The sequence below is a fragment of the Schistocerca americana genome, chromosome 7 (genome assembly GCF_021461395.2).
Source record: "Schistocerca americana isolate TAMUIC-IGC-003095 chromosome 7, iqSchAmer2.1, whole genome shotgun sequence".
Lineage (NCBI taxonomy): Eukaryota > Metazoa > Arthropoda > Insecta > Orthoptera > Acrididae > Schistocerca > Schistocerca americana.
In genome coordinates, this window is record NC_060125.1 from 357,044,959 (window position 1) to 357,057,951 (window position 12,993).

The window sequence follows — 12,993 nt, forward strand, 5'->3', positions numbered from 1 at the left end:
GTTGGGTGTGCCAAAGGTGTACATACTGGCTATTAGGTAGATGTTCATAATGTTCTGCCTGTACAGTGTATGTAAGCGGAACACCATGCCAGCCACATCAGTGTGATTTTAACTTCTGGTACCAATGGCACGACGGCGAAAGCTATCGAAAGCTTGAGTAACGACGCTTCATTTCAAGTACATATTTTTTTTTTTGCTGCACTATTTATTTACTCTCAATGATAAAAGTCATACTACGTGCTTGTTTCTGCATTTGACGTTATCAATTGTACCTGTGGAGATAGTATAATAGATGTAGTATTGTGCCTTACGTCTGTGTAAGTCTATGTATACATATGTTTCCTTCGTAGGAAATTCTTGAAAGATCAGGTGTTTTCATCGAAGTGAGGGGGCTTGTAAATTGAGAAGATTTTGATATAAAAATTTTCTGTGTATGATACCGACCCATACGCGGTACCATACTCAAAAAACTTTATATGAATTGACTTTGGCTGGGGAAGCCGACACAATTATATGGGAAGATTTTTATTGAAGAATGACCATGTGAAAGACTCTGAGGACACAGTGCATAAGCACGTTAGAAGTATTTTATCTGGTGTTAGCTCAAGAACATCCTGCAGAGACCTTTTAAAAAGTCTTTGTATTTTGACAAAAATGAATATAATTAGGACCAAAAACCAGTCCCTACATGTGGAAACGTGCATTCAACTGCATTAGTGACTGTATTTAAAGTTTTGTAGTTGATGTGGTGTAGTTTAAAACTAAATTGAAGAACTTTATTTTGGGCAACTTTCTACTCCACTGAAGATTTCCGTAAGAGAAACTTAATGGTTTGGATTATTTTGTAATTAACATTAGCATTGTAGTACAATAATCTTTCATATTATTAAGGCATTTCGTTCTGTTAGCTGATTCTTCCATCGCTTATTGGTGGAAATTCATAGATATAAATCAAAGTCCCAATATTGTGGATGTTCTACACTATTAATTTATTTCGTCAACCGGTTTTCGGCTTGCAAGGTCATCTTCAGACTGTCTATAGATTGCCTCTTAAGCCAAAACCCTGTTGCCGAAATAAATTAATACTGTAGAATATCCACAATATTGCACTTTTCATTTATAATCATTTTGTTCTATTGTGGTTCATTAAAATGTATGTCTTTGACCTCTTTCTACATCCCAGCCCTCTCGACGTGATCCACGGAACACAAGTAATTATAATGGTGTAAATATAACGTAACCGGCTAATGTCAGTTGCTATGGAGCAGATATCACCAAAATCTCTCAAGATATCTCGCTACCATGAACAGCTGTATTTCTCAGCAGCAGCTCAAACTTAAGGATAACTGCCTAAATCCAAGTGAAAAGACCTCTTACGCGGCACTGATATAAACAGAAAATACCCAACAAAACAACGTACTAAATAAGCTATCTACCTAAGCATCATTACGCCGGACACCGCTCTTACTTGGTCAATTAATTACTGAAAATGCTATCGTAGTTTGCTGCATCCACATTTGGACCTGTACTGCACCCACATTAATGGGACAGTTCAACAGTTACGTTCTTTTCTATGATTTCGTCACTGTCTTTGGATATTTAAACACGGAAGTTTCCACATTTTGGCTCGACAGATATAGAGTAAACACAAAATATCTTGCCCATGAAATTATTGATGACTGTCTAGGCCGCAAGGCACGTTTATTAAAACATGACAGGTTTCGATCGTCATGTTTTAATAAACGTGCCTTGCGATCTAGTCTGGTATGATATATTACAAAGATTATATTTTAATCGCTGTATGATGATTTCAAAAATAATCTTTCCCTTACCTGATCAGACGGCGTGGTAGGGGTGAGGACAACAGAAGTGGTGGGGGTTCGTTGTTAATGGCCACCGCACGGTAAAAAATTGTTCAAATGGCACTGAGCACTGTGGGACTTAACATCTGAGGTCACCAGTCCCCTAGAACTTAGAACTACTTAAACATAACTAACCTAAGGACATCACACACATCCATGTTCAAAATTGTTCAAATGTGTGTGAAATCTTATGGGATTTAACTGCTAAGGTCATCAGTCCCTAAGCTTGAGGGGCACCCACAGGCCTTGCTCATACTGTGGCATCAAGCAGTCAGGCCTGCAAGATGAGTTGTCTGCCAAGCGAGTGGACTCATTCTTATTTATCGAGTAACATGAACTCTAGTACTCACAATTAAGTTACAAGTTATTCTCCTGTTTGAATATTACGCAACGGAAACGCACAACTGACTATTAGTAATTTAAAGAACTCTGTTCACTACGCACTGGCAATACCACATTTTCTTTCTTATTTAACGGCTTTGATCAACACGTGGCCATCGCACTGAATATGAATGGCTCACACATTATAAATTCTGGATATCATGACGACATACAATTCGAAGGAAAAGGCCACCAATCTTTTTCTTTTCACTATCTTATTTATTCTGATAAATTCTATAACCTAAATACACACGTTCTATAACCTACAACAATAACACATGAGAAATTCCGCCCAGTGGGCATGGCTTTACATTGGTGATTCTCTATCTTATGGTCTCGTAATTATTTAACGCTACAGTGCACTTTCTGGATAGGATGGTGGATCTTTTACTATATCTCACACTTCGACTCTCACACCCATCATCACGAAACTTTCCTCCAGACCGAGTGGTACAAAAAGGAACATGCATAACCCAATGCCTCTGAAACTACCTTGTTACTCTCCCATGCCAACCACACATACTTAAATTTCATGAAATACATCACACTGGCAACATACAATACAAAACAAAGAATAGTCACAGCGTTCTAATCACATCACTTTCAGCTTTCCCACTTCAATTAAAATTCATCCCAGTTTCACACGACACTGCCCCACTTCGTAATTCTACTTTCCTACTATGAACTCTGGAGATATATGCACGTCTTCCTGTGCAATGCAAGCCAAGTGGCGTTGCTGGATAGACGGCTGACTCACCTTGCTTCACTCTCAGAGTATTATAGTTTGAATCAAGCGTCACACGGAAACATAACACGCAAAGTAATATTAAGAACATATCCATCACACACGCGAGTCCTCAACTGATACCATGGACGAATACTTCTCTTTATCCTTTGTCTCACATACAGATTGAGACACACAGTACTCACCACGTGGAAGTACTCGTCTCTAATTTCAAGTCCTGCACACGCCATTTCTTAAATATTTCCAACTTATAGTACACACGCTAGTAACTCAGCTTAACTTAAGCACTCAGAAGTATTTCAACTTATTGCTACACGTGATTTCATTGTGACCGCTGGTCACTTCCGAAGATTACTACGATCCCCTTAATATTACCTGCCTGGCATTTAATTCTCCCCACAAAAGTTCCTGAAATAGAGAAATTATTATTCCAAACTACTCTTAAGTATTTCACATGCATACCATGTCTCCACTCTTTTGTCTTTACGGAGCACACCTAAGACAGGTCTTACCATCACTAGATCCAGCAGCAGAGTGCTGAAAACATGGCCGTTCTTCAGGTCCTTTCGCACCTCTGCCGAAGTGGGGGAGCACCTTGCTACCATATTGGTCAGCCACATTTCAGGCGCTCAAAGCTCCGGTAAATTTAATCTCTTTGGTTCCACCAAAGGTGGCCAAAGGATCATCTCACAGATGATCATATATTCACATTCACTATCTGCGGTTAGCAGACGACCATACATTCATTCATTTCACAGATCTCACCAAACTAGGTGTAGGGATTTATTTTGTGGGAGTGCACATGTGATCAATTAAATAAATAAAATGTCATTCTTTCCCACACTGGTATCCGGCTTCGCTGTATTAATTGAAATTGAGTTATTTTTGCAAAAAATATGTTGTTCTGACAAGAATAATGAAGTATGTTGTACCTATTTTCAATGTCGGGCGGTACTGTACCCTTTCAAGCTTACACACTACTTAACCTGAATTATCCTAAGGTCAAACATAGACACCCATGCCCGAGGGAGGACTCGAACTTCCGCCGGGACCAGCTGCACAGTCCACAACTGGAACGCCCTAGACCGCTCGGCTAATCCCGCGCGGCACACACATCCATGCCCGAGGCAGGATTCGAACCTGCGACTGTAGCGGTCGCGCGGTTCCAGACTGATGCGCCTAGAACCGCTCGCCCACAACAGCCGGCACCGCACGGTAGGGTAACGGAAGTTTGACAGCATAGCTTACAGCCAACGATTCCGGAAACGATCATATTTATTGATTATCGTATGGGATGCTTGGCCGGGAGGGCCCATTGTGTAGATTCAGCCAGCTAATGCGTGCACAACGTGCAGTTTACCTCTGCGAATGTTAGTGTTCTCTCTTAAGTGTCTCTATTGAGTGAAGGTGACTAATAGATGTGTGAATATATGTGTATATAATGTAGTGTTACACTTGTGTTGTATGACGGTAGAAGGTCGATGGGTGGAACCATCTGGCGACACACACCATTGCCTCTTTAATAGCACCAATGTGGTCACCAGATTTAAAAACCCCCATATAACAGATGGATCACCAGCAACGTGGTCACTTTCGCTCACTTTATGAAACGCTGTGGAGAGGTTTGAAATATAATCCAGGATGTTAGCACAAAGTCTGGTGATCAGGAGCTTTACGCAACCACCAACTACTGTACTACAAGGGTTATTTGAAAATTTCTGGTAAGCTTCTATGGGACCAAACTGCTAAAGTCATCGGTCCCTAGACTTACACACAACTCAATCTAACTGAAACTACGAGTAACTTGCGCTAAGGACGACACACGTACCCATGCCCCAGGGAGGACTCGAACCTCCGACGGGGGAAACCGCGCGAACCGTGATGCTAGGTTATGACAGTGCCTCTACACCTACGTGATTACCCTGTATTTCACAATTAAGTGTCTGTCAGGGGGTTCACCGTACCACCTTCGAGCTATTTTGCTACCGTTCAACACTCTAATAGCGCCCGGAAAAATGAACAACCTTTCGATGAAAGCTCCGATTTCTCTCGTTTTATTATGATAATCAGTTCTTCTTATGTAGGTGTATACCAACAAAATATTTTCACACTCTGAGGACAAAGGTGGCGAGTTATGAAAAAGGCTCTGCCGCAACGAAAAACGCCTTTGTTTTAATGATTGCCACGCCAATTCGCGTATCATATCCGTAGCACTCTCTCCACTATTTCGCGATAACAGAAAACTAGCTGCATTTCTCTGAACTTTTTCTGTGTCCTCTATCAGTCCTATCTGCATAGCAGTACTCCAGAAGAGGGCAGACAAGCGTTGTGTAAGCAGTCTCTTTAGTAGAAAAATTGTATTTTCTAAGTGTTCGGGCAATAAATCACAGTCTTTGGTTTGCTTTCCATCACAACATTATTTATGTTATCGTTATGTTATTTGCAACTGTAATTCCTAGCTATTTAGCTGAACTAACAGGCTTTAGGTTTGTGTGTTTTATTGTGTAACCGAAATGTAGCGGATTCTTTTTAGTATTCGTGTGGAGAACTTCAAACTTTTCATTACTTAGAGTCAATTGTCACTTTTCGCAACATACAGGTATTAATTAATAATTCGGCAAATATAGACATTCAAAGTCAATAGTTTCTCTTTAGAATACCGGGAGAGAAAGTCGGAATAACAAAGGACGAATCAAGGCGAAAAGAGTCTGACCATGCACTGTCAGAAGGAAACCCCATAAAACAAAAAAGGCGTAAAAAATTTAATGTAACAGTCAGCGTCCCATACTATGATACTGACAATCTAAAATAATGAACATTTGTCACTCAGAAATTGAGTGTCAGATCCCCTGTCAACGTGTACAAATAGAATTCTCTCTTTCTCCTCCTGCTGTGTCTTTTCTAAAATAGGGAAGCCGTGGAAAGTACTCCTAACAATGTTTCCCACCTCCTCCTTTACTGTGTTTAGTATGCGAGTGGACTAGCTAGCGGGTGTTGTAACCCTCTCAAGCACACTTTTCAATGAGACCCTTGCTTCCTTGTTTGCGTCTTCTAACGTAATTTAATGACGTTACATATAATCTCATGATTTTAGAAATATTATTTATGAAATAATGGAAGTACATGGAGCATCATTGAACTTTTGGTAAACAGAAACATCACCAGATACATGGGAACGTCCAATTCTAAGGTAAGAAGAATACCACATGACCTGAAAGCCTCTAATAAATATTTTAAAGCTGTCAGCTGCTTCCATTACTTCGCTGTCCTCTTAACCACTGATAATAACATAAAGCTGTGTATTAGAGAAAAGAATACAAGTAGAAAGCAGAGGCTCTTCTGCAAACTTACAGGTATTCAAGAATTCTCTGATTAGAAGAACTATCAAGTTAAATATATACTATTCCTTTGTGCGACCAGTTATTACATATGGGTCAGAAATGTGAACTATGACAGAAGCAGATACGAACAGCCTACAACCACTTAAAGGAAAATCCTGAGAAAAGTATATGAGTTCGTGAGAGAGGTAGAGGGTTGGAGAGTAAGGTACAACTATCACGTACAAGAGCTTGTAAAAGGGAAATCTACAGTGAAATTTATTAAATCTGAAAGAATACGCTGGTTAGGACAAATGGAAAGGATGACAGATGACAGGATATCCAAACGAATGATGAAAGGCAGATTGTGTTCCACCAGAAGGAAGGGCCGACCAGTGTGTTGGCTGACTTATCAAGATGGAGATCCGAGGATGGAAGAGAAACGCGGAGGAAGATTGCTGAAGGGGGAAAGACCTATCAAGAGCTGTAGTGCCAAAGGAGAAGAGGAACAAGTAGACGAGGAACAAGTAGAAGAAGAAGCTGTGTACTCACCATGGGTGTGATACCATTCTCCAGCAGCAGGTTTATGAGTGCATCGTAGTGGGCGACGCCCCTGTCGTTGATCTCAGTCGGGTCGCCAGTGGGCATTATGCGAGGCCAGGACACCGAAAATCTGTAAACGTCCACCTGAAACAACCACGGTTAGGCTTGAAGCACATGGGGAGTGGCGAAATCTCATCTAAATAGAAGTAGCAATAAATTGTTTTGATGATACATCTAAAACAAGAAAGCACTATCGCCTCGTGGTTAAGTAAGTGTACTGTGGTGGTGCTGTGCCCTGGCAGAACTTGCAACGCTGCTGCGTCCGCTCTCTGCACCCTTCCCAACTTTTCTGTCTTACCACTTCTCTGCAATGTTTCTGTGCACATGTAGGACATATTATAATTTTCTAAGTACAAAGGACGTTCAAAAAGTTTTGCACAGTCGTCTCTAATTTTTTTATTTTTTGCAGGATGAGAATGAAATTTTTTGCGAAGATGCTTGGAACATTTAGCTATAATTTGGTATATAAAAGTATTTTATTTTATTTACAGGTGAGCCATAATACACCCTGAAGTAGATGTCAGGTTACGACAACGGTCGGTGATGGAGTTACTCTTCAAGACCGGCGATGACTCTGCCACATCGATTCATAGGACGTTGCTCCCTGTTTATGGGGAGGACACAGTGGATCGCAGTAGTATCCAGCGATGGTTGCAGAGGTTTAAAGAAGGTGATTTCTCTCTATTGGACAATTCCCGATGTGGTAGACCATCGACGGCAGTGAGTGATGTGAAAAAGGAGACAATGGATCAAATCATCCAAAATGACTGATGTGTTATGATACAATAGCTTGCCGAAATGACCCGTTTGTCACTAGGGTACAGGAAAATCTGTGCACGTTGGATGCCTAGATTATTGACAAGAGAAACGAAAACGATGAGGAAGAATGTGTGTGAGGGTCTCATGAAGACCTTTACTCAAGAGTGGAAACTGTTTCAACGGCCTCATTACACAGGATGAAACATGGTTGCTTTTGTCCGAACCTGAGAGCGACACCCAATCCATCAGGGTTCCCCCGGAAGAAGAAACCAAGACTTTCACGAGCAGCAGGCCGAAAGGTGATGACCTCCTTCTTCTGGGCTCAATGTGGTGTCACTTTCATTGACTTTTTGAAACCTGGCTCCACAATTACACAGGACAGTTACTGTTTGTCATTGGACAAGCTGCGACGTGCCATCAAGACTCACAGACCACAGCTTCAGGGTCAGCTCATCAGACTACACCACGATAATGCCAAACCCCATACAGCCCTTATGAAGCAGGAGGAAATCAGGAAATTGGTTGCAAAATTGTTGCTCATCCTCCCTACGGTCCGGACTTGGCTCTGTTTGACTTTTACCTCTTAGGTTGTCTGAAGGCCCACCTCCGCTGTAAAGCCAGAAAGGCGGTGGTGGTGGTGGTGGTGGTGGTTAGTGTTTAACGTCCCGTCGACAACGAGGTCATTAGAGACGGAGCGCAAGCTCGGGTTAGGGAAGGATTGGGAAGGAAATCGGCCGTGCCCTTTCAAAGGAACCATCCCGGCATTTGCCTGAAACAATTTAGGGAAATCACGGAAAACCTAAATCAGGATGGCCGGAGACGGGATTGAATCGTCGTCCTCCCGAATGCGAGTCCAGTGTGCTAACCACTGCGCCACCTCGCTCGGTATAGTCAGAAAGGCCTTATTTCCCGTGTCAAGCGATGGCGTAAAAGTCAATCCCCAGAATCGTACCAAAGTGCATTTACATCAAGGAAAGAACGTTAGGCCAGATGCGTCGCAGCTGATGGAGGCTCATTGAGTACCTAAATGTTCAAAGTATGTTCACAAATTTCATTCTTCTCCTGCAAAAAATAAAAAAAAATTAGAGACGACTGTGAAAAACTTTTTGATCGCCCTTTGTATAGTAAAATTGTTGCATAGCTAATTCAAATGTCCAGTATAGAACTACACTGATAAAACGTTTAGTACAATGATTAGGAACTAAACTTATACTTTCTACGCTTTTGCATGCGTCAGAGTTTCATTAGCGATAGAATAACAATAAAATACCTAATACATAAATAACGCATTCTGTACAGTCGTCTTATGACACCACATGCTAGACCAATGCAGCCGACGACGAATGACACATCATCTGTTTCTTTATACGAGAGGTTCAGCTTAGGCTAACATAACTCCCTGTAGGCATAACGACCAACTCCCGCAGTACTGTTAACCAGCCACGAAAGGCTTGGTCTCGTATTCTTTTTTATTAACACAGCTGACCGTACCAACCGAAACTCGTAGCAACGAAAGTACTAGCTGTAAGGAGAAGTAAATTAGATATTATCCTCTACATTTCTTGTGCTTGCTTTCGCTTTTGTCGCGTCTCGCGGCATGTCTCAGTCGGTAGAAGTAGGCGAATATCGGAATCCTTCGGTCAAATGGCATATTTACTTCTGCGACGGCTCGGTGACCTCTGAGGCCCTACAATATTGACCGGTGGCGAAGAGGCAGCAAGAACACCACTGCTGAACGTGAGTGAAGAGTGTAGGCAACAACTATATGAACCATGTGCACTATTGCTCATAAACCATACTAAGCAAGGGATGAATGTTCTGTAGCAGTCGTCCCTTTATACACTGAAGAGCGAAAGAAACTGGTACAGCTGCCTAATATCTTGTAGGGCTCCCGCTAGCACACAGGAGTGCCGCAACACGACGTGGCATGGACTCGACTAATGTCTGAAGTAGTGCTGGAGGGAGCTGACACCATGAATCCTGCAGAGCTGTCCATAAATCCGTAACAGTTCGAGAGGCTCTAGATCTCTTCTTAATAGCACGTTGCAAGGCATCCCAGATATACTCAATAATGTTCATGTCTGGGGAGCCGCCAGCGGAAGTGTCTAAACTCAGAAGAGTGTTTCTGGAGCCACTCTGTAGAAATTCTGGGCGTGTGATGTGTCGCATTGTCCTGCTGAAATTGCGCAAGTCCGTCGGGAGGTACAAAGGACAGCCGGCCGTAGTGGCCGTGCGGTTCTAGGCGCTACAGTCTGGAACCGAGCGACCGCTACGGTCGCAGGTTCGAATCCTGCCTCGGGCATGGATGTCTGTGATGTCCTTAGGTTAGTTAGGTTTAATTAGTTCTAAGTTCTAGGCGACTGATGACCTCCGCTGTTAAGTACGATAGTGCTCGGAGCCATTTGACCCATTTTTTACAATGGATATGAATGGATGTAGGTGATCAGAAAGGATGCTTACGTACGTGTCACCTGCCAGAGTCGTATCTAGAGGTATCAGAGACCCCATATCACTCCAACTACACGCGTCCCACACCATTACAGAGCCTCCACCATCTTGAACAGTCCCCTGCTGACATGCATGGACCATAGATTCATGAGGTTGTCGCCATACCCGTACACTCCTATCCGCTCGACACAATTTGAAACGAGACTCGTCTGACACAGGAAACATGTTTACAGTCATCAACGGTCCAATGTCTATGCTGACAGGGCCAGGCGAGGCGTAAAGCTTAGTGTCGTGCAGTCATCAAGGGTAGACGAGTGGGCCTTCGGCTCCAGAAGCCCATATCGATGATGTTTCGTTGAATGGTTCACTCGGTGACACTTGTTGGTGGCCCAGCATTGAAATCTGCAGCAATTTGCGGAAGGGTTGCACTTCTGTCGCGTTGAGCGATTCTCTTCAGTCGTCGTTGGTCCCTTTCTTGCAGGATCTTTTTTCTGGCCGCAGCGATGTCCCAGATTTGATGTTTGACCGGATTCCTTACATTCACGGTACACTCGTGAAGTGGTCGTACGGGAAAATTCCCACTTCATCGCTAGCTGGGAGATGTTGTGCCCCATCGCTCGTGCACCGACTATACCACCACGTTCAAACCCACTTAAATCTTGATAACCTGCCATTGTAGAGGCAGTAACTGGTCGAACAACTGCGCCAGACACTTGTCTTATATAGGCGTTGCCCACCGCAGCGCCATATTCTGCCTGTTTACATATCTCTGTATTTGAATACGCATGCCTATACTAGTTTCTTTGGCGATTCAGTGTAATTCTGTACTATAGTACAGTCCTATTAATATGACCATCGCCTGTGTTCGACATAAACATGCAATAACCACTCACAGACGCTAGGTGGCTGCACTAATAGTGGAGGATATACAAAGTTTGTCGGGGGCCGGGAAGCGGAGAAACAGTGGAGTCGACGTATCACGTAAGCGGGGCGATTTGTCTGACATCGGAAGGTCATAATCATTTGCTTTCTGGAGGGTGGGAGCATTCCCAAAACGTCTAAGTTTGTAAATTGTTCGCTTTTCTCAATGGTTAAAGTATACCGTGTACGGCAAAATGTCACTTTCCAAAACCAGTGCCGAGACAACTTTGGTAAACCACGGATGATAGGTGACGGGGGTGAAACACGGTTGCGAAGAAGTTTACGAGTGAATAGACGTGCAAATGTGGAGCAGCTGACTATACGGATGAACTAAGGAGCTACCGATAGTGTTTCCTCAACGACCGCTCAGCGAATGTTGCTGCGTGTATGCCTCTGCAGCAGGCGCCTGGTTCAAGCACACATCTGACTGCCGTTCAAAGCGAAGAAGGCTGGAACTTTCACATCACGTCCATTGAGTGGCGACAGATGGTCTTTTCAGATGAACCACATTTTAAGCCCCATTGAAAAGATGGCTGCTGGCGTGTACGGCGTGAAACTTCATTAAGCAAACACCCCACAACAATCGTCGGAAGGGTACAAAACGGAGGAGGTGGCGTAGTGGTCTGCGGAATGTTTTTGTGACATTCCTTGGGTGATGTCATTCTGAAAGGCACAATGCTCAACACATGCATGCATTTATCCTTGGGGAACCATGTCCACCCCTACATGCAGTTTGTTTCTCCTTGGCACGATGGTGTCTACCAGCAGGACAATGCAACTTGTCACACAGCTTGCAGTGTTCGTGTGTGAGTTTACCGTACTCCCGGATTTAGACCCAATCGAGAATCTGTGGGACCACCTCGGTTGGGCTGTTCGCCACATGAATCCTCAACTGAGAAACATAGCGCCGCTGGCCACGGCTCAGCAGGGCTCCACATCCCTGTCCCTACCTTACAGAACCTCGCTGACTCTCTCTCTCTCTCTCTCTCTCTCTCTCCCCCCCCCCCCCCCACCCCACTGCGTGTCTCGCAGCGGTCCGCACTGCGAAATGTGGTTATTCAGGCTTTTGTCAGGTGGTCACATTATGTGACTGCACGGTGTATTAATCAGCCACGGAAGGCTTCGTCTACATCTACGTGATTACTCTGCTATTCACAGCAAAGGGCCTGGCAGAGGGTTCAATGAATCACCTTCAAGCTGTCTTTCCACCGTTACACACTCGAAAGGCACGCGGGAAAAATGAGCACTTAAGTTTTTCTGTGCGAGCCATGATTTCTCTTATTTTATCATGATGAGCGTTCCTCCCTATGTAGGTTGGTGCCAATAGAATATTTTCGCAATCGGAGGAGAAAACTGATGATCGAAATTATTTCATGAGAAGATCCGGCCGCAACGAAAAACGCCTTTGTTTTAATGATGGCCACACCAATTCACGTATCATGTGTAACGTATTACTATCTTTACGACGTTTCTCATCGAGCCATATACGTTATCTCGCATTTCTAGCTGCTTCTCTCACACAAATAATCACAAAAATTCAGAAATTCAGGGTCGTCACCAGCCCAAGCCTTTCCTAACCATTTAGAAAAAAACGGAGCTGGAAAATTATTAGTTTAATTACTTTAATAATTTAATTACAAGTATACAAATTTCTTTAAGTAGCCAGATAAATGACACTCCATGTCGTGCATGAAGCAACTTGATTAATTCAGGATTGGAAATCGGAGTAAGTGGGTAAGATCAACACCACAGAATTTATCTTTCACGTAGATTATTTATTGTATCTAAGTACAGGGCGTTTCAAAAAGAAAGAGCAGATTTCAAACATTTATTTCTCAAAAACTACAAATGATAGAAACACAATTCCAACGGTCCTTCACTCAATATGAGTACCAAATGTTACACAACAAATATCAAAACTGTACCTCAATATGAGCACCATTTGTTACACGAAAAA

The 12,993-nt window shown here is 43.1% G+C and overlaps 1 protein-coding gene across 1 annotated transcript in view; it reads right to left on the minus strand.

Moving 5' to 3' along the window:
- Positions 1-12,993, minus strand: part of LOC124622928 (myrosinase 1-like) — a 197,487-nt gene that overhangs the window by 163,997 nt on the left and 20,497 nt on the right. The window contains exon 3 of the mRNA XM_047148718.1: positions 6,858-6,992. Coding sequence (XP_047004674.1) covers positions 6,858-6,992 — 135 coding nt within the window. The remainder of the gene's footprint in view (positions 1-6,857; positions 6,993-12,993) is intronic.